The 25,763-nt window shown below is 39.3% G+C and overlaps 1 protein-coding gene across 1 annotated transcript in view; it reads right to left on the bottom strand.

Moving 5' to 3' along the window:
• The window catches only part of cdkal1 (CDK5 regulatory subunit associated protein 1-like 1), a 292,200-nt gene that overhangs the window by 220,605 nt on the left and 45,832 nt on the right, over positions 1 to 25,763 (bottom strand). The window contains exon 4 of the mRNA XM_039805926.1: positions 18,952 to 19,036. Coding sequence (XP_039661860.1) covers positions 18,952 to 19,036 — 85 coding nt within the window. The remainder of the gene's footprint in view (positions 1 to 18,951; positions 19,037 to 25,763) is intronic.

A 25,763-nucleotide genomic window follows, 5' to 3' on the forward strand; every position in this document is an offset into this window, starting at 1 on the left:
TCGCAGACAAGCGGCGTTTATTTCCCCAATCGTTTGTTTAAATAACTCAACACATTATAATTACACACATTAAAAGATTAACTGAAACCTGTGGTAAGAGATTGCTGGCGTAACAAGCTCGCTGACCGCGCTCTCACTCACATACACCGGGCATTTAGCTAGCAGGAAGAGGGGAGTTGCAGGCCCTGGAGCTCTGTCAGGGCAGGGGCATTTGTCGTTAGGTTGTCATTAGCCCAAGAGACGGTGACTTTGCGCAGGTATGGAGTGCTGTGGGCTGCCAGTCGCGACGGAGCTCCAAGTACCTCACAGCAGGCCGGGGTCTGTGAAGGAAGGCAGGCCGGGCGGTGAGGGAGCTACACAGGCAGCACCGGCACTGAACTCCGACACACAGTTGGACAAAATTTGCAATTAGCCATCCATTTTCGTAAAGCGGCCCATATTTGAGCTTTACATAGTTGATTTCTCGCATAAAAAAGTTTCAGAAGTGAATAGCAGAGATCTGCGTGACCTAGCTAGATTCAGAAGACTACCTGATCTCAGGTCAGTTGTGTAGCCTATGTAAATGTTGGGGTGTGACCGTTCTCTTAATACACCCAAGGGCTGACAAAGGTTCCGGTTTTTGGGAGGTTGACGTCAACTACCAGCTTTGTTGAGATTCGCCCGTTTTCAGCGGCAGTTTCAAAATATGAGATTTTCATAGTAAAGGGGTGTCAATGGGATTTTGAGCTTCTATGTATGTCCTATTTACCCACCGAACTGTCGTTATTCAACTATGACAGGGTAAAATTGGTTTTGCATTCTATCACCCCTTTAATAAACCCATTTTAGAAAAAGTCATGAACAGAGATGAAGGGGTTTTATAATAACAGAGTGACATCCATTTTAAAATGCCAGGCGGGTCAATTTTACCGTTGGCCTTTCTAGTGTTCAAAAATAGTGAGGAGTAGTGTTAATTTCGTCAGACGAGACGAGACTAAATAGGTTCGTCAACGACCTTTTTTTCCATGACTAAGAAGAGACGATGATGAGACTGCGCCAATGTCCAAAAACGCTGACTAAGACTAAATTAACATGCATTATTGTTGACGAAAAAAGACGAGACTAAAATGTTTTGCATAAAATAAAAACTAAGATAAAATCTCTCTACATTTTCGTCTACAATCGTCTCTACTTTTTCATCATGAGATAGAATATTCAGCTGTTACCGAGACCCGGTGCTACGGCACCGACAGGTGCCCTAACGACCGTTATCTACCGGACCGAATAGCCTGCGCTTCTCTCTGATGCTCCTAAACGGACGTTAGAGTCAACCGAAACATCGCTGCATGGGGCGCTAGTTAACAGTACACTTGGCAGCAGGTAACGTTAGCATACCGTTAGCTAGCAGTTGGAGTAAATACGGTTACAATCATTGACATATATAAAAGGGTTACAATGCTCACAGCTAAACGGTGTAAAGGTTTGTCTCTATTTCACTATGTAGGATTCCAACCGAGGCGACACGACAGTCTGTAGCTGCCGTTGTCTGAAAAACAACACATATGTTGCGTTCACTTGAAATACGCCTCGCCAGTTTCGTGCTGCATTTATTTTATTGTAAAATATCCTTTTCCAATGCAGTGGTTGTTTTTGTCGTTTACTGGTGAAATAAGGAAGAGGCTCAATATTTATAAAACTTTATATAATTTATTTATTTTTATCACTATTTGAGTGAAATGGTTGTCAGAAATAATTTATTTAAAAAAAAAAAAGACTAAAATGTTTTGACTAAAACTTGACTAAAATGGCGAGACTTTTAGTCGACTAAAACTTGACTAAGATACCTTGAGTTCTCTTTTGACTAAAACTAGACTAAAATGACGAGACTTTTAGTCGACTAAAACTTGACTAACAAAAATGTTTGGCACAAGACTAAGACTAAATTAAAAATAGGTGACAAAATTAACACTAGTGAGGAGTCAGGCAGTTAGGCCTAACTAATAGGATCTCTATGGTGTTTAATTTTTGTATGAGTGTGTTGTTTCCAGCTGAAGACGCAGTCACACAAAAACACGTGTACACACTATCTTAGGGGATTTTCTTGTCCTGTCACTGTGTTCTTAAAGTCACAATCCCAAACAGTGGAGGGCCTGGATTTAACCTAAAAATAATATATTTATTGCTTGTTCAGACAGAGCAGATTTCTCGGTATATGCATATTAATATTCTGTCCCAACGGTGACCAGATAACAGTATAACAACCTCTGAACTTACATTCCATTACTAGATGTTTTTCACCTGCTATGGAAATGCAGACATAACCTGGTCTTCTAAAGCCGATAGAAGCTGATAAAAGTCAAGTCCGTTAGGAACAAGGGTTTAAACATTATTAGCCTTTCATCAAATTACATTCATCTCTTCTAATGCCTGCTTTGCCTGTCACCTTTTCTGATAAACAAGCTTAAAAAAAGCCAAGACTGTTACTTCAGTTTCAGCACTCCTTGCACAAAATTGGGTCTGACTGTTGTTCTGGTTTAATCTCTTAGGTTAAGCAGAGACTAAAGTTCCAAAGTATAGTCTGACAGCAGGTACATGATTTTAAAAGGATAAGTGTGTTGGATCTGAAACGCTACGATACTGACCTGATAATTTCTAATAGTCCTGTTAACAGGTTCATGTTAATGTTAGTTAGATCAAGGCTGGAGCTACCCTTGATGGGGGGAGAGAATCTATCAGAGCCAGAGAATTTTCAGCACTGTAGTACGGTGAATTATCCAGGTAAAGGTCAGGCACATATCTGCATCTTGAGCAGCTAATGGATCTAACACCTTCAAACGCTGTTTAGAGCTGCTGAAAAATGATTTAACGGTTAACAGTTCACCACAACACTGGCAGCAACTCATGAAATATCAGACAGATGTAGATTGAGACACGGAACAACATGGTTGCATAAAGTACTCCACAGCAATAGCTTCTGTACATTTGTAAGGAGCACAGAGTCAAGCCTTAAGGTCTTTACAATGAATAAAATCACAGCTCAGACAGGGCTGTATTGAAAAGAATGCTTGTTTTGACTACTCATTTTATACTGAATGACATGCCACCTTAAGGGGTTTCACCTTACCATCACAAGAACAAAAGAAAAACAATGTAGAGTAGAATACAGCAGAAAACATTAGAAAAGAACAAAACTGCTAATAACCTGCTGCCTTTTACATTGGCGCATGCGGTTTAATCTACACATACTGTAAGTGAAATCAGTAAGCCTGTTCTACATGTAGAAGAGTGCAGTTCGTCACTGTGAAAACCTTGTGTTGTAAAAGTGCTGTTATGCAGTATTATGAAATAAATGACAACAAGGAATTAAATCAAATTTAACAAAAGAAAATAATAACAATAATAATAATAAACAGACCATCCCCTTGCACCTTACTAGACAAAACACCATATAAACTAGTAGAGGACAGTCTAACTATGCAGATGAAGACATGTTAAAAGCAAGGTCGTATACTGGCCAGCCCCGGCTTTGGTGTGGTTCTCATACAGCCCTGGGCTCAACTCTGCTTCACTCTCTGTACCTCCCATCTCAGTCTATGTGTCTATTTCCCCTCTGTGTATGTCAGTCTGTCTCTCCCTGACTATTTTTGTGTCTATGTGTACCCCAAAAATGTAGGCTAATGCCCTGCAGAACTGACAGATTAAATGCCAATCCCTGGGTTGTACTAAAACCAGCCCCAGGCAAAAAGTTGTGTGTGTGTGTGTGTGTGTGTGTGTGTGTGTGTGTGTGTGTGTGTGTGTGTGTGTGTGTGTGTGTGTGTGTGTGTGTGTGTGTGTATCCAGCCAGCTAGAAAGCCTGTTTGTCTGCTGGACTGTGTGAACACAGACATAAAAGAACTGCCCTTAGTAAACAACTCTAAAGGTCACTGCAGATTTCAGATTGTTTATATCTCACTGTCATGTCCTGATGAAAAGGAAACATCTTTGGCCTTAATGTCAGTCACTTTGGTGTGTCGGTTAATTTAAAACAACATGCTGAAAGGCCAAAATAAACCGCTCTATGTATTATATGCACTGTAAAAACAAAACACTTTACCACAAAGCAATGTAAGACTTTTGACTGATTCTTGTGTGTGCGCAGGTGTGTGTGTGTGTGTGTGTGCAGGTCAGGTTTTGTCATTTGAAAGATTGGTCATCGGACAGATTGCGACCTCGGCTCTCTGAATTCTCAGTTTTGGAAAAAGTTAATGTTCTCAGCCATAGGTTGAAAAACTAGGGTTGTGGAATAACATGTACATTTTCTTTCAAGGTGGATTTTCACTTTAATGATTTTGTTTGCTAAGCATGATCTTTGCCTCTGGTAAATATGTGGTCAGAAATCAATGACATAAAATCACTTGCCCAACTTCAGTGGACATCTTACTAATCAACAGAGGCAGCCATGGGCTATGATGCATATTCACCACCTCCAATATGAATATTTAATAAAAAAAAGGTCAAAACCACATCTGACGTTAAACAAGTTTTTTACATTTGAGATGTCCTCTTTGTCTGGAATTTAGTTTTGTCTTCAGTGATACAAAATATGTTTATCTCATCTGTCCTTTTGACATCTTTAAAATACTCAACACTCAATCATAACACAATATCTTTTTTATCCTGTGACATGATGTGTAGGCCTATACCCTCGGTGTAAAGCAGCTAAAGCAGCTCCGTTATCCAAAACACTTTTGGCAGCATCTGGTCTACAATCAATGGTCCTAAATTTGTAAAGCCACTTATTCCAAGACAATCCTGAGCCAACAATAGTGTGTCATGTTGCCGAGGGCCATAATATATATTCATCACCGAGCCTACAAATCTGTTATAAATACACAGTATAAGCACAGCACATACACTTTGGACTTCTTCCAAGAGTTTATTCTGTGTTGTGTGTCCCTTTTCAATTAACATTAATGATTTTTCTGTCTACGGGTTGGTTCATGAATATCAAAATTATATTGAAATGAATGTAAATATAATGTCGGAATAGGCTTATTTTGAAAACAGAAGTACACAACTCAGAGTTGGGTTATAATTTGTTAAGCATACATTCCCTTGATCATACAAATTACTAGAGACAGCCAAGTGGAGAAATCCAAAACACACACACGCGCACATAAATACACTCACAAACACAGAGCAGTTTTAATTACATGCTGTTGAGCAACTGTTTCTTTAATGCATTCTGCATTCATTGATGTGAGAGGTCTCTGACATTGAATCACGCTATAGATTTCGGCATTTCAAACAAACGCACATCCAAATATCCATACTAATTGACTTTTTAGCATTCAGAAGGTGCTCTATTAGCAGTTTATGCTACTGAGTGTGTTCCTATTAAAGGAGTGAACAGCAGGGCAGAGTATGCAATCACTCTAAAAAAGAAGCTGTAAGGAATCCCATTTTCCACAGACCGATTCACCGCTGCATGCTGAACAAAATTATACAAGCCACCAATTTTGGATTTATCTTAATATTTTTTTTTAAGATTATTTTGGGGCATTTTCGGCCTTTATTTTTGACAGGACAGATGAAGACATGAAAGGGAAGAGAGAGGGGGGAATGACATGCAGCAAAGGGCCGCAGGTCGGAGTCGAACCCCGGCCCGCTACGTCGAGGAGTAAACCTCTATATATGAGCACCCACTCTACCAACTATCTGGGCGCCCTTAAATATATTTTTTAATAATCACAGATTACATCAACGAAACCAATCCTGAACCTTGAGTGTCCTTGAGCAAGACACAAATGTCACTATTACCTAAACCCCTGCAAAACTCATGTGTGCTTAGTTCTGCTTACATAAAGAAAAAACACACACACACACACACACACACACACACAAAATGCAGATTCACAAGTAAACTTAGTTTTCATCATGAGAACCAATCAATATTGTTAGGTGTTTTTTCAATGCAATGCAGAATATATACACTCCATATGCATATCAGCTAGTATTCTCTCAAAGGGTAACTCAAACCCCCCCCTCCCCCCACACACACACACACCCTGGGCATATATCCACCTGACAAACCCTTTATCCCACACACTTGGCATGGATGCCAACTAAGCCCCAGTTCTCCAGAAGTAATAAACTGTCTTTTCACTGTGTCTCTCCAAACCATGATAGAAGACTGCTTAAAGCCCCAGTGCTTCGATTTTAAACCCCTCAACTCATTTACGGGGACACTGATTGTTACTTCTGTGACTGTGTGTGTGTATTGGTTGTACATAATGTCCCACATGCGACGGGGATTATTTGTTTTACATGCTAATGTAAACACACACACACACACACACACACACACACACACACACACACACACACACACACACACACACACACACACACACACACACACACACACACACAAAGTAAAATGGGAGAGCATGAGAATTTGGACAACAAGGTGTTTTTAACACACACAGGGCCTAGGTTAATTCCGTAAGCTAAGAAAACAGCAAAACCACACGTTTGTGCATTCACTAATCAGCCTCAAAACATACAAATCTAAAAAGAAAAAAAAACTATAAACAAAACATTCACATGTAGAGAGTTTATGTTAACAGAAATTGTCATTTCAGACCGATCTTTTCTGTCCTTCCTTAAAGTGATGGTTTGGAGTAATTTCACCCTAGGGTCCTTTGCACCATGACCTCGAGCCAAACACCGAAGCTTTTTTCACCTGGGTCGAACATTGGGAGAGTTAGCGTAGAGTAGCGTTATCAGCTAAATAGCTTAGCGCAGGGGCTAATGGATCCAGTGATGTATCTCGTAAATGACCCCACTAATAATGCCCGAAATGATACCAAACTTCTACCCTAGTACAAATAGGTTATGCACTCATAAAACGATGGATTGGAAAGTTTGTAAGTACACCAGAAGTTTATGTAAATAACACTTGCCTGATGGCTTCTGCTCTCTGATGTTGTTGCTGCTGCCGGCAGTTAGACGAGTGTTTAGGGACATCTACAAATTACAACACCGAAAAGAGATGCAACAAAAATATTTATCAATTTAATGATTAAATAAGGTAATGTCTCCAAACTTACCTAAATTATAACTTGTCTCATAATAGTTATACTACAGCACTTACTTTAAAAAAAAAGTTAAATTAATAAATATTTGTGTTGCATCTCTTTTCGGTGTTGTAATTTGTAGACGGTCCTAAGCACTCTTACTGCCTGTTAGGTAGCAGCAACAGTAGCAGCAGCAGCAGAGACAGAAGCCCACAGGCAAGTGTTATTTACATACACTTCTGGTGTACTTACAAACTTTCCAATCCATCGTTTTATGAGTAAATAAGAAAAATGGTTCGAGGTCATGGTGCAAAGGACCCTAGGGTGAAATTACTCCGAACCATCACTTTAAGGGTGGTCTGGCCAGTCTCCTTTAACATTAACTTGTGATGAAGCAGAACATTAGGGCTAATGACAGGGAAGCAAGCACAGCTTGTTACTTAACATGCAGTGCGCTGGCCCCTTCGATTCCGTCTCTAAGTAGAGGAGTCAGAGAGGTGAGACATCCACACGTACAAATTAGTAGACTGCACTCAACGTTAATACATTACGTATGAAAGCCATATCCCATAGACAAACACACCTCTACCATTTTATGTGGAGAACTTCTTAATAGGAGGCAACATTGCAATAAAAGCCAGGAAGATAAGGGCCACAACATAAAACTCTTCATCAGTAACAATATACTGATACCATATATGGGAAACATCACATTTGAGCGGCCTACAACAGAGACTACACATTTTCAATAAATAAGATATGAAAAAACTTCAATAGAACAAGACTACCGTAGATCAAAACCTAGTAAATGGCTGGACAGTGTATGGTCAATGTGCTTAATTGTGGCCAAATTGTTAGAAGGATAGTCAGCACTGGTGTCTATAATGTAAATATAGATATTGAACGTTCATCTGTAGTGGTCTCAGTAGGGGTTTCACGATTTCGAATTTAAATCAAAAATTTATCAAAATGAGCTTCTTGATTTCGACTATCGAAATCAAAAGCAGGATTGGCGATTCTCCCAGTTTTTCTCTCACCCCTCACTTATCCATGTTGGTTTTGAGCGATATGCATCCCCACTAACCTGTAAAAAGTTTTAAATAGTAAGTGAATACAGCGTGTTGCGTGAATACAATTTATCCTGCAGCGGGGACTCAAAGGCAGAGGGATCGCAGGATGCGCTAACGATAGCTTCTTGTCCCAACCTGGGCTCTGATAAACATCAAATCCAGTGCCCATAACACTATTTTGCAGCTGTCATGATTCCGCTCTCACGCGTTTCATGGTAAATCAGCCGTCAAGGCTTTCGTCGCTGTTTGTCACTCTGCTTAAAGAGAAACTGCTGTACTCGCGCTGTTGTTTATTTGGTTGTCATGACTTCGAAGTGATGACTACCTGTCATTGTTCAAGTTGCTCACCCTTAAAAGGGGAGAGAGAGCAGATGACTGTTCGCTTGAGTTCGTAGAGCAGAAAGCTCTGCTGAGTCGCGTAACTACAACTTTATGACATTTTCTTTTTTTAAATGCTGAAGCAGCAATAATTTATTGCCAGCAGCTAATAAATGTTTATAGCGGAAACACTGCCCCTAAGTCCCAGTAATATTTGTCTGTTGTGTACTGAAATAGCATATCACATGACATGGTAAAGATAAGTTAGAGACAAATAATTGAGGACTGCTTTTGAATGTAATCATGCTATTTTCATCAAGTTATTGTTCTGGATTAATCATCTAAAGCAGAGATCTTCAACAGGGGGTCCGGGGCCCGTAAGGGGGTCCTCAGAGATACTGCAGGGGGACCACCAAATTATTATTAAAGTTTATGCAGTCCAGAAAAATACTTTGCACATCTAAAATGTGAGACAGGTACATCGGAGGGGGATAAGTAGGTCAAAAGTTGCAAAGAACCTGCTGCACACGGTCTAACTTGCAAAATGTAACAGTAGGCAACGTTTTCGGTAAAAGACCATCATCTGAATGTCTTAACACGAATCCAACATTACAAATATAGTTAATTCTAAGGATTAACTGTCACATGTATGTTTAACATTAAAACATGATTTATAAACTCATACAATTATTTTTATAGCTTTATTTTCTGTGCACTAAAAAGATATGTATAAAAAGGCATTATGCTTTTATTGTAGGCCCAGTTAAATATGCAGCTTAATTTTATAAAATATGTAGTAGGGGTCCCTGCTCCGTCCCTCTCTCAGATAAGGGGTCCTTGGCTTATAAAAAGTTGAAGACTCCGGATCTAAAGTGTTATTGTGTTATTAATGTAAATGTTAAACAGACCAGAGGCCTGTACTACGAAGGAAGATCAACATGCCCTGGATCGCTTTCAGTTATCCGGCTTCACCTAACCCAACAACCGCGGTCCCGCATAAGCTGTATCACGACGCTGGTTATCAACTAGTTCAGTCAACTCAGGGTTTCCCAATCCAGCGGCACGCGCGTTCACATAAAAGAGGCGGTGTTTGCGCACAACGACCAATCGCAAACATCTACCAGAGCCGCTTATGTTAAGCAAAATTATAATTCTACATAAATATGAAGAACACAGACTCGGTTTTACAGGGAAAATGCAATACAGTCGCTGCTTCCTAAAACAGGAAGGAAAGCTGGCAAAAAATAAATAAATAGCCGACTCTGTAGATGTTTAAATCACAACTCCAATATCACTTCCCCATCAGTCAGGACCAAGATCTGACCATAATTACACTTTCCATATATGCTTTCCATAAACTGTCGCTTTAGCCTATTATTTCAGTTGCAACCCTGGCAGTGGGAAGCGATCGTGAGAGCAAAATAAAAATATAAAAACGTAATTCAAACCGATGTGCGCAATGGCGACACACGGCTCAAGAAGCAGATATGTAATTCCCTCCCATTAAAATATATATGTTTCATAAAAATACCCATCAGGGAATGTTAACGGGGTTGTCGGTCTCTAAATGTTTTAACTTTTATGAGCGCATCTCTCTCTCTCTCTCTCTCTCTCTTTCTCTCTCTCTCTCTCTCTCTGATCTTCCAATAACGGTGACGGCGTTATCAATTGAGTACTGATTGGTCAGTAGGCGGTGAGTCTGAGGAAGAAGCTAAACTTGACTGAAGACATTTAAGAGCTGTCGTTGGCATTTAAGAGCTGTCGTTGGCTATTGAAATTGTTAAGAAACCTTTTCATTGGTTTGTAGGAGTGTTCATTTGGCTGCCTTCCAATATTCATAAGACTTCTTGTTCCAAGAACAAGTATATAATCTCTAAACTTTGTGTTCTTTGGGAGAACTCTGGGGAAAAATTTATTTGGTGAGACTTTGTTACTTTTTCCTCTGTGATCTTCCTTGTAATTAATTACATAAAAAACCTTTGTAATATATCACTTCAACATCTCTGTATTCTGTGCTTCTGTGTTTGTATATTGAGTCCTAGAGGTCACAAAATATCTATAACACTGCCCTGATGTTAAAGCTTTAGTGCGTAACTTTTTTTATAATAATGAACGAGCCATTGCCAAATGAGTTGATACAAAGCTAATTAAGAGTATCGGCTTCACACAACTCTCTGTATTTCTCAGCATGGCCGTTTAGAAATTGGTGTCGTCCGGCGACTTTCACATGCAGAAACTCAAGTAAAGATAATTTCCTCTTCTGAAGAGCGATTCATGTTTTTTTGAATCCTTCGTGTCCTCCTTGGCTACGTAGAAACTGTGTGGAAGAGGGGTGGGGGTGAAGCATCATGTGGATGCACCGACAGAATTGTTATTACTTAGAATTCCTCATGGGGGGGGACAGAAACTACGCACTATAGCTTTAATATCTCTGCGGAAACTGAAAGTGAAACTTAAGTTCCACTGGTATTGTTTCCTTGCGCTACTTTCCTATAGATCTATTCAAAGAATTTCTAATAAGGGAAGAAGTTTCACTCTCTCGATACTTCTGGCTTCTGAACTGGTAGTTCTAAAAAGCTTTTTAAGATGTCAAGGACGTCATCAAAGCCGGTCTACGGAAAGCCGTTCCACTCCCTATTCAGCCCCATTGTACCGAATTTGGTTGCAGTTTCACCATAGTTCCACTGGGGGTGATCGCGGTCCAGTGCAAAATGAATGGGACTCTATGGAGCTAGACGGCTAAATGTGTCTTTCACCCGATTGTCGTTGAGAAACCTCAGATTTGATTGTAGTTTTTGCAAGTTCAACATGGGTTATAGGTCAAAAGTTGAATGAACGAGTACTTATGACCTTTTGATTTCTTACAGGGGGAGTCGTTGTTGCCCATAACACGCTAGCATTCTGCTAATGAATGCTGATTGGTCAGTGAAGTTCTGATTACGATCGGAGAGCCCGCTTGACGGCATCCGAAGCAGAGCCTGAATGTCAGAGTAAATATTTCGGCGTAGTCTTTAAAACATTAGCAAACCTCTTTCTAGCACGTGTATTAACAGGGAGAGCCTCAGCTGTTAGCTGTGTTGTCGATGCCTCGAGAGAACAAAGGAAGTGACTCAGAGCTTGCCGTAAAGCAGTATCTCCGGCCGTATATGTGTATGACGTCATTAACATTTTAAAAGGCTTTTTAGAACAAAAAAGCGACTTTAAAAAAATCTAACACCCAGCAGTGTGTATTTTCTTAGCCTCCCCTTTGGAATGCAACATTCAAATTACTAGACAAAAAATTATATCCTGAGAAAAGTGGATTTTGAGGGGTATAGCTCCATAGAGTCCCATTCATTCTGCACTGGCCTGTGAGCGCCCCCTATATGGAACTCTGGTGGAACTGCAACCAGTTCAGAAGCCGGAAGTAACGAGGGAGTGGAACTTCTTGATATATTAGAAGTTCTTTGACGTCATACACGAACGGCCAGAGAAACAGCTTTACGGCAAGCTCTGAGTCACTTCCTTTTTTCTCTCAAGACATCGACAACACAGCTGACAGGTTAGGCTCTCCTGGTCAACACACGTGCTAGAAAGAGGTTTGCTAATGTTTTAAAGACCACGCCAAAATATTCACTCTGACATTCTGGTTCCGCTTCGGATGCCATCAAGCGGGATCTCTGGTCGTAATCAGTCCTTCACTGACCAATCAGCTTTCATTAGCAGAATGCTAGCGTGTTATGGGCAACAACGACTCAACCTTTAAGAAATCAAAAGGACAGAAGTACTCGTTCATTCAACTTTCGACCTATAACCCATGTTGAACTTTTTTTTTTGAAAACTACAATCAAATCTGAGATTTCTCAACGACAATCAGGGGAAAGAGACAAATTTAGCCGTCTAGCTCCATAGAGTCCCATTCATTTTGCACTCGCCTGCGATCACCCCCAGTCGAACTCTGGTGGAACTGCAACCAAATTCGGTACAATGGGGCTGAATAGGGCTCCGGATCCATTTTAATGCAGATTTCTTCTTTCTTCAGTCAATCAGCTAAATGATGGGCGATGGCAGAGGTAAAAGCCTGTGTAGCGCCAATACATATAAAAAGGAAACTTCATCACTCAGTGACAATAGTCATAAAATCAAATAGTTACTATATACAATTTATATTCAATACCGAGTGGCAGAAACATGAATTACAAAGGAAATTATAGCTATGATTTTCAAACTTGTCATTAAATTAACAGATTACTGAAATTACTTCATGAAAAAATACATCTTTCATGTAATACTACTGTGTAAGCGCTACACTAGGCTTTCTGTGCTGCTCGAGAAAGATAGTAAGTATTCTTGTTTTTCCATTGTGTAAGCTTGTGTTTCCCCCACTTTATTGTCATGGAAGCAATATGCTATCAGATGAATCTGCTTTTTTCTAGAGGCTGCAGGATCTCAACAAGGCTGTGGTGAACTGATAATTTTACTGATCTGAAATATAGTTATGTTTACCTGTGAATAGTACTATCAGCAGCTTATGACTTAGAACAAGTAAAGAGACATTAAACTGCATACAATTATTGTTTATCTTCTTATTTGGACCTTTTCTAGCCTGTAACCAGCTATACCACATCTGCCATTGCATGTCAACTTTTAATTTATTAACCTGCTGCTGGTAAACATCAACTTTTACCCTACTCAAACAAATGGCTTAAAACTTATCTAAAGTTAACGATTTAGATTTAAGATTGGAAAAAAATGTAATTAAAAAATAAATAGATTGAAAGACATTTTAGGAACACTAGATATGAGGCCTCAGCCTGTGCAAATGTGTGTGTTAATGTGTTTGTGGTACCAGGAGGTGCAGGCCTAACGGCCAGCGTGTGACTGAGCGCGAGGCAGGCCATGTGCCAGCCTCCTTCTCTTCCTTTCTGTCGATCATATGAAGTGAGCCAAAGAAAAATAGGGGAATTAAAAAAAAAAAAAAACTGAAGTGGGCATTTGGATTCACTTTGATCTTGTACCCCCCTCATTTTGTGTCTCCATCATACAAGCAGCAAGTGATGAAAGAAAAAAAAAAAAAAACTTGTTCTCACATTCCTCTTCCCCGTGTGTGTGTGTGTGTGTGTGTGTGTGTGTGTGTGTGTGTGTGTGTGTGTGTGTGTGTGTGTGTGTGTGTGTGTGTGTGTGTGTGTGTGTGTGTGCGTATAGTGTGTCCCTTCCAATGAATAGAGCATTAATTGCATTAGCATTACAGCTGGGTGATTTCCAGTCAAAGAAAAACTGGCATCAACACAGAAGACATTTTTAAAGTCCTGAAGTGTGTTATTATTTTGTGAATTTCAATTGAAAAAATTCTTTGCATAAAAATTGCCACGACAGAAAGAGTCAAAGAAAAAGCTAGCATGAAGAGAGGGCTTTAGGATAAAGGACAGGAAGATTGCACTGATGAAGTTGGGCAAGTGAAAATGTTCACCCTTGAAACGGTTATATTTTGATAAAAGTTCAAATTAAATTTCTCTAAAAACAGCCAACAAACTACAAATTTCAATTTGTCCATTCAAACATGTCAGACAACAGTGCTGGAGGGTTTTAAGGTGTTTAAATGTACACAAAACTCTGACCATGGAACTTAAGGTTTCCTCTGTTTTGAGATTTTAACAGCCCGAGCAATGTGTAGTAGTCCTCATTCATTGTGGTTAAACAGTGTAAGGCTGTAATGGTTATTTTCATTACCAATTCAGATTATTATTATTATATTATTTGCAGATTATTTTCTCAATCGATTTATCTTGGCGTCTATAAAATGTCAAAATCACAATATATATATATATTTTTTTTAAGATAATTTTTTGAGCATTTTAGGCCTTTATTTTTATAGGACAGATGAAGACGGAGAGAGGGGAGAGAGGGGAGAGAGGGGGGGAATGACATGCAGCAAAGGGCCGCAGGTCGGAGTCGAACCCGCAGCCGCTGCGTTGAAGAATAAACCTCTACCAGGTAAGCTACCCAGGCTCCCACAAGGTAATATTTAAATTGTTAATTTTGTGCCCAACAATCCCTACCTACTATATCACTATATAAGCCAAATAAGCTGGAAACAATTCATGTTTGGCCTTTTTTGCTTTAAGTTACTGAAACAATTATCAAAATATCGGTTGATTAATTTTCCGTATCAATTGATCAGCTAATCAATTAATCAACCAATCATTTCAGCTTTAAATTAGTGAACTGAAAAATGAATCAAGGACCACATACAGTTCAAGTGCTCATATTATGCTTTTTGGCTTTTTCCCTTTCCTTTATTGTGTTATATATCTTTTTGTGCACGTTATAGGTTTACAAAGTGAAAAAGCCCAAAGTCCACCCCAAAGGGACTTACCATCTCCAACAGAAAACACTGTTCACAAACTGCTCCAAACAGCTCTATTGTAGTCCAGCCTTTACTTCCGTGACAAACGTGTGTCACTTTGTAACACACGTTATAATGCTCGCCTAGCTGCTAGCGTGGCACACCTTCAAACTCTGCTTCTGACTGGCTAGCAGTGCTTACCTAGGTACTGTGCATGTGCGACTCCCAACAAAGATGGAACAGAAGTGAGATGCCTCACTATGTAGCTAAAACAGAGAGCTCAACACACACAAATGACCATAATATGAGCATGTTAAAGAATTTGTGAAACATGGGGTCATTTGTGATTTACTTTATGACGCAATGCTTTAAAAATTGCTAGCAGTTGTAAAAGATTTTTAGAGAAGGAAATTCAAAGCCTACCAAAATTATTCATTCACTCATAATTTATGAGTTAATGTTTTTAAAATCTTTACTTATAATCATATATACATATACTCTTATATTAGATAAAAAAAAACTGGTTTTGAAGTTAATACATTTGATAACAGTTCACTATGCAAGCCTTTTCTGTTGTGTTGGACTCGAGCAACAATAGCCAGTGCAGATGCGCGCTAACATGCAGTTCCTCTAATGGCCTCTAGAGACAGGCATGAGTGGATTTATTTTTTTGTGATTGTTGCGGGCAAAAATCCTTGATTATGCGGCACGTTTTCTTAAAAAATGTGATGGAATATGCGGGATATTAATGCAATTTTATGCAATGAAATTGCGGGAACTTTAAAAAAATGCGGGAACTTGCAAAAATTGCGGTTTGATGAAGAGAAGAAAAAGTGATTCCCCCAACCCTGCTTTTTTAAAACTTAATTTCCAAAAATAGTTTACAGATATTCAGTCATTGCAATAAGTAAATAAGATACAAAAATATATACAAATCATATAATATTAAAGTAAAAATAAAAGTAATAGTCTAAACAGAGGGAAATAAAAGATACAGAAGAGACAGACTTTCAAAAATCGTTAATAATATAGACAGCAAGAGCACTTAAAGAAATTTGAGTAGACATCAGATATTAGGATAGGTTTCTTATTGGATACCAACTTAAGAGACTCAAAGTACATGTCAAATTCAACCTCCCAACACCTGCTTTCGATGTTCACGTCGCGTAATTACGTCACTTCATAACGTTCCCATGGCAACAGGGGAAAATGGCTGTTCTTCTGTGAAGTGAAGTAAACGCAACATTTTTTCAACTTTCTGCTAAGATATATGTGACTTTTTTGCAACGAAAATGCGGGGATTATGAAATCATGCACCGCATATTTTGCGCGGAAATCGGCAATTTATGCGGCGAAAGTGCGGCATATTTGAAAAAATGCGGCCCTTGCATGAATATGCGGACTTTGGCTGATTATGCATTGAATTATGCGATCGCATAATGGCATTTTTCTGGAGGGACTGGATTTTACATCATTCTGCTGCAGTGCTAGCAAAGCATCGACAAGTTTATGAAAGGAAGTCCAGGTAAATGTAAAGCAGACTATGAAGCTACACCAAATGCCACAACTACCAACTCAAATGCATACATACTTTTTTTAACCTCATACAGTATAGTGTTTAAAAATGTATCTGATTATAGAGGATACATTAACAGTCACTATTATCACTTAAAAATATTACTCTTACTTGATGGCATCTGATTTCCGCCATTATTATCCAAAGTTCTGAGCTGAAATGAATCTTAAAACTGTTTTCAATAGCAAAATCCTGATCTTTACATACGGTCCTCTCTCACTACCACAAAAGCACATACCCGCCAGTTGTGTGTGTGCCCCTGATGAATGGAAATTAATCAAAATGCAAAACAGTTTCTAGCATAATTTCTCTTTAGTTATGCAAATATCTCTGTATTTATGCAAATATCTCAATTTCTCTGTGTGTGTGTGTGTTTCAATAGTGCAATGAGAGACCAGTGGAACAGTGAGTAGGTGTAGGTGTGTAAGTTGAAAACATGTAACACACACACACACACACACACACACACACACACAAAAAGAGTTGTGCATGAGAAAAGTGTCTGCTGTATAGCAAACCTAAATGAAAACAGCATAAATGTTAAAAAGGGCATCCTAATTACTTTCTTTTTTTGGGCTACACTGGCTGTGTTGGTGAAGACAGTATTTTGAAATAACTGGAGATTTTCCAGGACCTAAATTCCTTTTCATTCTATTTGTCTCATATTCGTTACGTGTTGATGGGTATGAAATAGAGGACGACCGATATGGGTTTTCTCAGGCCGATGCCGATCTTTTGAAATCAGGGTCGGCCGATGGCCGATATATGCTGCCGATTATTTTTGGTCGATATTTGCTTGTTTTTAACTTCTATTTGAAAGATAAAATTTAACACTAATAAGTACTTAAGATACACAAAATTTCTCGACAAAAACATTTATTGAACACCAATCTGCACTTGTATACTTACATTAAACATGTATAATGTAAAAACATATATTGTATAAATAAACAAAACGGGTGAGAAGAAAGAAAGAAAATAAATTTAACTTTGTCAAATAAACTTTTCAATTAAAAAGATAAAGTTTAGTGCACTTAGCAGCATTTATCAAACAGCTGAGAACAATAAAATAAATTGACCATTTTAACAATAGTAGTGCTGACACACAGTAGCAACCAGCAGCATTTCTTTGTTTTGGTGTTGGCTGGGTGAAGCGCTGCCATAAGGGGGTGGTTTTCTTTTCAGCCATCAGACTTAATGACTAAAACAGGGGGAAAATACAAGGTTAAGTTAGTATTTTTGTATAGTATCTTCTTCAAGTCATTTTATAGATAGGTATAGATATAAAATCTAACATTTGTTTTATAAATCAGCTAATAAGTCAGTGCATTGTAAGTGATACAAGGCTAAAAAGTTTCTATCATCTTCCCAAAAACTGTCCTAAAACATGTATTTTTGGTTTGTTTTGTTTGTTGACAGACAAAGCCAAATGGACAAAACCTAATTAAGGGGGGAAAACAACTTTAGGCCATATGGTCAAAATTAAATGATTTAATAATAATGTAATAACTATAACTTATAACAATAACGTATTTCACTAGTAAATTGTTGTTGAACGACAAAAACAACCACCATGGCAAAAGGGTATTTTACAACAACTTTGAATGCACCGCGACGCACCGTCTGTGTTGTTTTTCAGACAAGTAGCTAAACAACGTCTGCAGCACACTGCTTAATATACTGCTGTTGGATCCTACACAGTGAAATAAATCACACTTTACACCGTTTAGCTGTCAGCATTTTAATCGTGTTTAATCCATCTGCTAGCTAACGGTAGGCTAACGTTAGCTGCTGACGAGTGTAATGTTAACTAGCGTCACATGCTGCGATGTTTCTGTTATTCTAACATTCGTTTTCGGCGCATCAGAGAGCAACGCAGGCATATCAGTGGCGCCGAAATGAGGTACAGAAATCCGCGTTGCTATTCGGTCCGGTAGATAAGGGTCGTTAAGGCACAGGTGCCATATTAGCAGCGGGTCTACTCTGTACCAACTCTAGCAACGACGCTAGCAAAGCAAAGCCAGTCCTTCACTAGCCTATGGTGCAGTGGTCTCTTAACTACAACTTCTTTCTCTGCATTGAGTTGACAACCCTCTCAAATATAGACACACAAACATAACAAATAATAAAAGTCTCAGATCCACTGTCTGTGATTGCAAAATTCTAGCTTAATTATTGTGACATGACAGCATGACACGTATTAAATATATACGACTTATAAGAATTTAATCCTTACCGTTTTCTCCAAGGAATAGCTCCTTCCTTAGGCACTGGATGAGGTCTGCTCACTCTGCTGGTAATTGACTCTAGGGGCAGCATGCGTCGAACACGTTCTCCACAACAACAAAAAGGCTGCCCGCAGATGCGCCTGCCTATTAATCGGCTTGATATTGGCCGATGCCGATTATGTAAAAAAAGTACAGATTAATCGGCCGATTAATCGGCCGATTTCTGGGTCGACCTCTAGTATGAAAGATGGATTTTGTGCGTTTTTGATCTGCTATACTTACAATCAAACTAGTCCTGACGGATTTATTCCACAACAATATATGCTGAAAATGTTATAATCTCTTTTCTACTGGCAACATAAAAGAAAATAGAAGTGTTTGTGTGGTTTGTCAGTACTTGATTGAGTTTCTGAAGTGGTCCTCTGCAGGGTTTTTCACAGTGCAGCTGTTGAGCACCCACAGGTCTGCGTCTGTTGGGTCATCTATAGAAAAAAAATATATTTTTATAGAACATAATCACAAGCATGACTTTATAAAGAAAAAACAATTAACACATAATCACAAAACACGTCTCTAAAACATTAAGATGCTGGATTATAAAACTTTTTTTAATCTAAATTTGTTTATTGGCTGTGACCTTGGTCGCTTTGCATGGCATCTTTGAACGTACAGTATACTGGCAATTGGTCACAGCTAAAATAAAAAATAAGAAATGCATCTGCACTTTCACTCCATAGTAACCCTATTCATTTTGCTGTGAGCATCACTGACGTGCTCAAACTGAGTTATAATATTGATCAAGGAGGTTCATTGTTTACCTTAGGACCAGCATCTGTGACAACATCAACTCACAGGACCACTTACTAACTTTTCTTGAGCTGTCAACTGCCTTTACGATTGCCTATTCTAGGTCATCTATTGTTAATTGACAAATAGTGTTCTTGAGTGTCTCACATAGCTGAGAGAATTTGACAAAAAAAATAATGAATAAACAACCACCTATGTTTTAATAATAAAAACAAAACAGGCTTATTTTGACATTATGAATGACTTAAATTAAGAAAATTTAAACATATGTTTAATTGACACCCATACACACAGCCCCCTCCCCGATTTTACATAGAACTACCCGTTTTTTCCCAATAAGTTAAAATACAGCCTATTATGAAATAAATATCAACATATAATGCTGTTAAAAAAAAAAAAAAAAAATTGAAAAGAAAGAAGCAAATGCATGAATAGTGCGTGAATAAATCAAACCGCCCCATGACCGATGGAGGAGCATCTTGGCGGCAGGGATTTCAATCTTTAACTGAAAATGTCTGGGAAAATAAAAATCTCGTAAGATGCAAATTGTGTAGCCCACATTAGTACCCTCATTTTTTACTGCGTACCACCACCTCCTGCGTAGTATGCACCCCTAAAAAAAAAAAATAAAAGAACTGAAAATGTGCTTGTTAACATTGATAATTATACTGGATAAACAGATTATTGTAACCATCAGTGTTTGGGAAGTTACTTTTAAAAAGTAGTGTTTGCTCGTTACTCGATACTGCTTAAAAAAGTAATCTGTTACTTTACTTAGTTACCCCTTATGGAAAGTAACTTTTTACTACACTTGTTACTTTTAAAAGCAGTAGTCTATGGCAGAGACTGAAGTTAATTAAACAAAAACTATCTTTGACCATAAAGCCAATCTCTGGTTTATCAGTGAAGTGTCCAAACTACACTGCAGACTGGATTCTCTACTCGCAGAGCGACGGCTGATTCATTATGAACAAGTCCAGCGCGGGTTGAATGCACATCAGCAGGTCATCGGCGTTACACGGTGTTAGTGTATACTATGTAATGTCTGTATCGACTTGTACCGGGGTCCATGCATTGCCGTAGACACATGCAGCGTCTTTTCTGGAAATCCTTGCGTGTCCGTGCCATCGACAAGTCCACAGCGGTCCGCTGCGTGTATGTATGAGGCCATCACCACCTCATCCATCTGTGAGGTTGTCAGCTTTGTGTCTGCCTGGCTCAGAGCGCCATCCAGCAAAAAGCCACAAAGCTTAAAAAGCTCTCAAAAGTTAGCTTTGGCTGCTTCTTGCTTGCCATGATTGCTCTTCTACCAGCATCTGTCACGTCCCGTGTAGAGCTTGTGAGCGCGCAGCTGAGAAGGCAGCGTCGCTGTCAAATATGTCCCTGGGAAAAGTAACGCTGCGCCGAATTGAAAAAGGAACTACGTTTCGTTACCAAATTTTCAGTAGTAGTGCGTTAAACTACTTTTTACCCCAAAAAGTAGTTACGTTATTGTAACGTGTTACACCCAACACTAGTAACCATGAAGGATGGAATGGCCACTGTGCCATCGTCCGATACAGCTCAGCTGCGATCCAGTGCGCAGCCCACTGCATCCGCCCCAATGATAACCAAATCACGCACACCAGAACAGCAAGCCGCGGCGTTATATGCCGGGTGAAGCAGAGACAACATTTGCGTTTGTGGCAGAAAAACATTATGCCAGGATTGTAAATGAAGTGCGCTTCTAACCATTTTCAATTAATCTTCTACACCCTTCCACCACTTATTAATGTCAAAAAAAATAAAATAAAACAACTAATTCACAATGTTATAAGGCATTACGTTTATATTTCATGTATATGAAACCACTTGTATAGGAACCACTTAATCTTTTAAAAATGTGACAACACAGTTAGTGCCTTGAGGTGAGTTTGCTGATAATATCTATCACACAGTAAGCAAGACTTAATAAAGTCTCATAAAAACAGTAGTACAGCTGTTTGTAGTAACAGCATGTCTTGTTAAAGCACTAAAATAATGTAAGTCACAAAGTTGAATGTGTTAGCTTTGGGTTTGTTGGTTTGGGCCTTTGTGTGTTGCAGGGAATCACTTGTTTGGACAGGACAAAAAGGCCATAAAATACGGAGTAATCCTAAAGCTACCAATGAAAAACTATGAAATGTACATGTTGGGGTTAGAGAGAGAAAGAGGAGTTCTAGAGCTAGTTTGTCTAGGCAACACACACACACACACACACACACACACACACACACACACACACACACACACACACACACACACACACACACACACACACACACACACACACACACACACAATTAGTGGGAGTGGTCTCAGCTGTGTGGTTGCTGTCTCCTCTCCGTCCCGTGGGAAGCTATCCAGACCAACAATAACAAGCTCTATATCAATTTAACACGCTCAAGACAGATACAAACATCTGCAAAACAATCCTATCTAGTCAGCACAACTTACCAGTACAGATACAACAAACTATAAAAGAACTACAGCAAAGTAGAACAAAAATATGCTGGTACCATACCGTACCTTAGTTTCAAAGCTTCTTTTTGCTCAAGCATTTCTGAATCAGATACAATTTTAAATGAACCTGCTCATATAGGTATATTAAATGATATCAGCAGCGGACTATTATGGACATATGAATCCACCGATTCATTTTTCATTAGCAGATACACACAAGTACAAAAGTCCATCACCATCCAATGGGAAAAGGTTGACATAATAAAACGTCAGCAGTATAATTTGAGAAGATCTGTGACAGTTTGTGTTTGTGGCTACCACACACACCCCCACCATTGCCAATACTGCTGCTGGTGGTCAAAGCCACCACGAGGCATTGGAATTAATCAAGGCAGCTCTGCTTCTCAGTCAAAAAGGGTAATCTCAAGGCAAACGCCAAAACAATGTATGACAGAAGCCACTGTCAGCAACTCAAAATGTTCACCTTGTTTTAGGTATGGGGATTAAAGCTTTAATTATTTGTAACTCGTCTTTTTTTTTTTTTTTTTTAAACTACAAGTGAGGAATATTATAGAGGGCCCTGACTAAGTAGTGCTGTTTTCAAAGTAGTTCAGGGTCACGTGTACTGCAGTGCTACAGTCAGGACCCCGGGGCTACAGCTGTGGTACAGGGCCTTCTGTGGACGATGCGTTCGTTTAAAATCGCTACAATTGTTGGGGTACATGCAAGGAGAGAAATCCAACCCCACAAGGGAGCTGAGTGTGTTTGTTTTAGCAAGCCTGAGACAAACACACAATTCTGACAGGAAATAGTGGCTACAGAGGAAATATTAAAAGTGTGACTTTTACTGTTGCAGGGACACCAAGTGGCTTAAGAGATACTGTTGAACTCTAATTAGATACCTTGATTTACAAGTACACATGATCTGATTAAATAATAGTGATCTAAATTTAAAAAGACCCAACATTTAAATAACCCTTAAATAATAATCATTGTTACAGGGATTATTGAGCTCTATTTCCAGTCTATTGCTTTCCCTTTTCCTAATCCCGGATATAAATGCTATCATCAGAGACAGTTAAGACTTATTTCTGAATGTCTAGCCATTTAATCACAACAGTACCACAATTTAATCTAATGATCTTAATCTTAATCTAATGGCAAAGTAGTGTTGTTTCTGGCCCAACCTAATGCTTCATTTAAAAAGGTACCATGGCATGAAAATTTCAATTTATGAGGTTTTTTAACATTAATAGGAGTTCTCCAAGCCCGCCCATGGTCCCCCAGTGGCTAGAAATGGCGATAGGTGTAAACCGAGCCCTGGGTATCCTGTTCTGCCTTTGAGAAAATGAAAGCTCAGATGGGCCCATCTGGAATCTCCTCCTTATGAGGTCATAAGGAGCAAGGTTACCTCCCCTTTCTCTGCTTTGCCCACCGCCCACAGCTGCCCGGAGAATTTGGCCCGCCCAAGAGGAAATAAAGCTACAACCGTGGCCGCAAGATGATCAAGGCAATATCCCCACCCTCCACCTTGCCCCACCTCTCTCCTCCTCAATAGCATTTAAAGCTACAGACACAGAAATGGCACGTCCTAAGGAAAGCTCATTGTGGGACTGGCTCGTAGTGGCTGTAATTCTGCACCAAGGCTGAATTTCGGGAAAGAGACTTCAGATACAGTATTAGGGGATCACTAAGGCCTATATAAAAGCATCAAAAAAGCAGCATGTCATAGGACCTTTAAGATAAAGAGCAAAAAAAAGCATTCTTCCTTTGAGTATTATAATCACTTGTGTGGTGTAAAACATAATCTAGTTGCATCAATTTGCCTCAATGAATGTAGACATTGCTGTAAATCTCTTTCAAAATGCAAACAAAAACTCAATTGTGAGGGATGCGAGTCTATGGGTTTTCTAGAACAAAGAAAAATGCAAGAAACTCTACACAGGCCTGATCTTAGAACCAGGACCTTGCCGATCAAAGTAAAACCTTTTTTAATGAGATATTTGAGATATCCAGGTCAAATACATTTAGCTCTGCTGCCTAATTTTCAGACAGTTCAAGCAATGTCTAATGATGCATTACAGGAATGTCACGAAAAAAGAAATTATACATCTCCACAGTTGCCACTACAGAATTACAGCCTGGAAACACTTTTGTTCTTCCATTAAAATCAGTTAGAGGAATATAACACCACAGTGTATGAACTGCACTGACAATGGCCGTCACACCCTCAGTGACGGCTGCTTCTGCTAAACGAACTTTATCTCATTTGAAACTTATCAAGCCATAACCGTTATCATCCATGTCACAAAAATGTATTATCCTGGCTGTCATTAGCAGCAACTCAGACTTGGCCAAGCAGTGTTAATAATAATAATCTTAATGATGACTTGGAATCTAGAAGATGCAGCATTGTGCATCACTAAAAGCCAGATATTCATAATGTTGAAAAAAGAATGTGCAATTTGAACAACCTGTTGCACATGGCTAGCCTGGATGCGAGCCAAACTTAGCCCTGCCCACAACATTTGAGGTTGAGAAGTTCGGTCTGGACTTGATCCATTGTGGAGCAACTATGCACAAACCAGAGCCGTTTGGACCAATTAAATTGTCAGGGCGGGCTCATGATGGACAGATGATCAACAGTAACGTAATCAACCACGTCACCAAAGAGCGCTTGGGTTGAATTTGTTTACAACAAAGATGCCGCTAGAGAATTGAGATGTGCAGATTCTGCCATTATGTCCATTATAGAAGATATCGACAGCGCATTCATTTTAAAAGAAGAACAGAGAACCGCGATTTGTCGATCAGAAAGATGTTTTTGCCGCATTTCCTACGACATACGTCACATACTCCGTTGCTCTGATTGGTTGTAGGTCTATCCAATTGAGTGCAGAGGCATTTTCTTTCCTGGTTCGGTTGAAACACGCCCCATAATCACAGCCCAATGGAGCAGTATCAGACTCATATTCTGACTAGAATCAGAGTATAGCGACGTCAGGCTAGCATAAGGCAGCTGGCAATGTAACTCTTAGAATGATTATATAGGGTATTTCACACTGTTCCTTAAGGTCTCCTAATAGGGTATGTAACATTGGTTGGGCTGAAAATTGCTCAGATGCTATTTTATGGGTCCTTAACTACCCTGTGAATATGGACCTATTTGGAAAAAGAGCTTTTCTTCCAAATATGGTATGCTCATGAATATTTAGATGAGCTGTGCGCTGATTGGTTTGAGCGAACCACATACACATCCATTGGAGACTACAGCAGGTCTCATATTTCAGACAATGCAAAGTTATACATTGTTTGACTGCTATTTCGTTATTAAATTCACTTCTGAGACTTTTTTATGCAAGAAATCAACTACATAAAGCTCAAATATGGGTCGTTTTACAAAAATTGATGGCGAATTGCAAATTCGGTAAGACGTGTCGGACTTTAGGAGCTCCACACAGTCTGCCGAGAAAGCGGCAACCTCCATACCCAGTGAAAGTCACCGTTTCCTCGGTTACTGGACTACCGGGGCTCGGGGCTGCGCGGAACTGGCTGGCTGCCAGCTGCCGGCAGAACTAGAGTATATTTAATTAGTATATCCAATTTCAATTTAATGCATTTTTGTGAACATTAGGAGTTTTGTTAGCTAGCTGCTACTGTCCCTTCAGTCCTATGTGTACAGATCGCGGCTAGTTAGCTTCAATTTCAGCATAACTAGTATATTTACAGTTTGAATTTCATCATACCACTTATATAACATCTACCCCAAGGTCTTATAAAGCTAACAATGGTGTCCGATTTCAATTTAATGAATTTTTGTGAACATTAGGGGTTTCGTTTCAGAGGTCTAAGAGGAGGCTAGCTAGCTCTCATTGATAGAGCTCCATCCAGCCGCAGGCTCTATCAATGAAACTCACGGAC

Source organism: Perca fluviatilis, chromosome 7 (genome assembly GCF_010015445.1).
Source record: "Perca fluviatilis chromosome 7, GENO_Pfluv_1.0, whole genome shotgun sequence".
NCBI classification, from domain to species: Eukaryota; Metazoa; Chordata; class Actinopteri; order Perciformes; family Percidae; genus Perca; species Perca fluviatilis.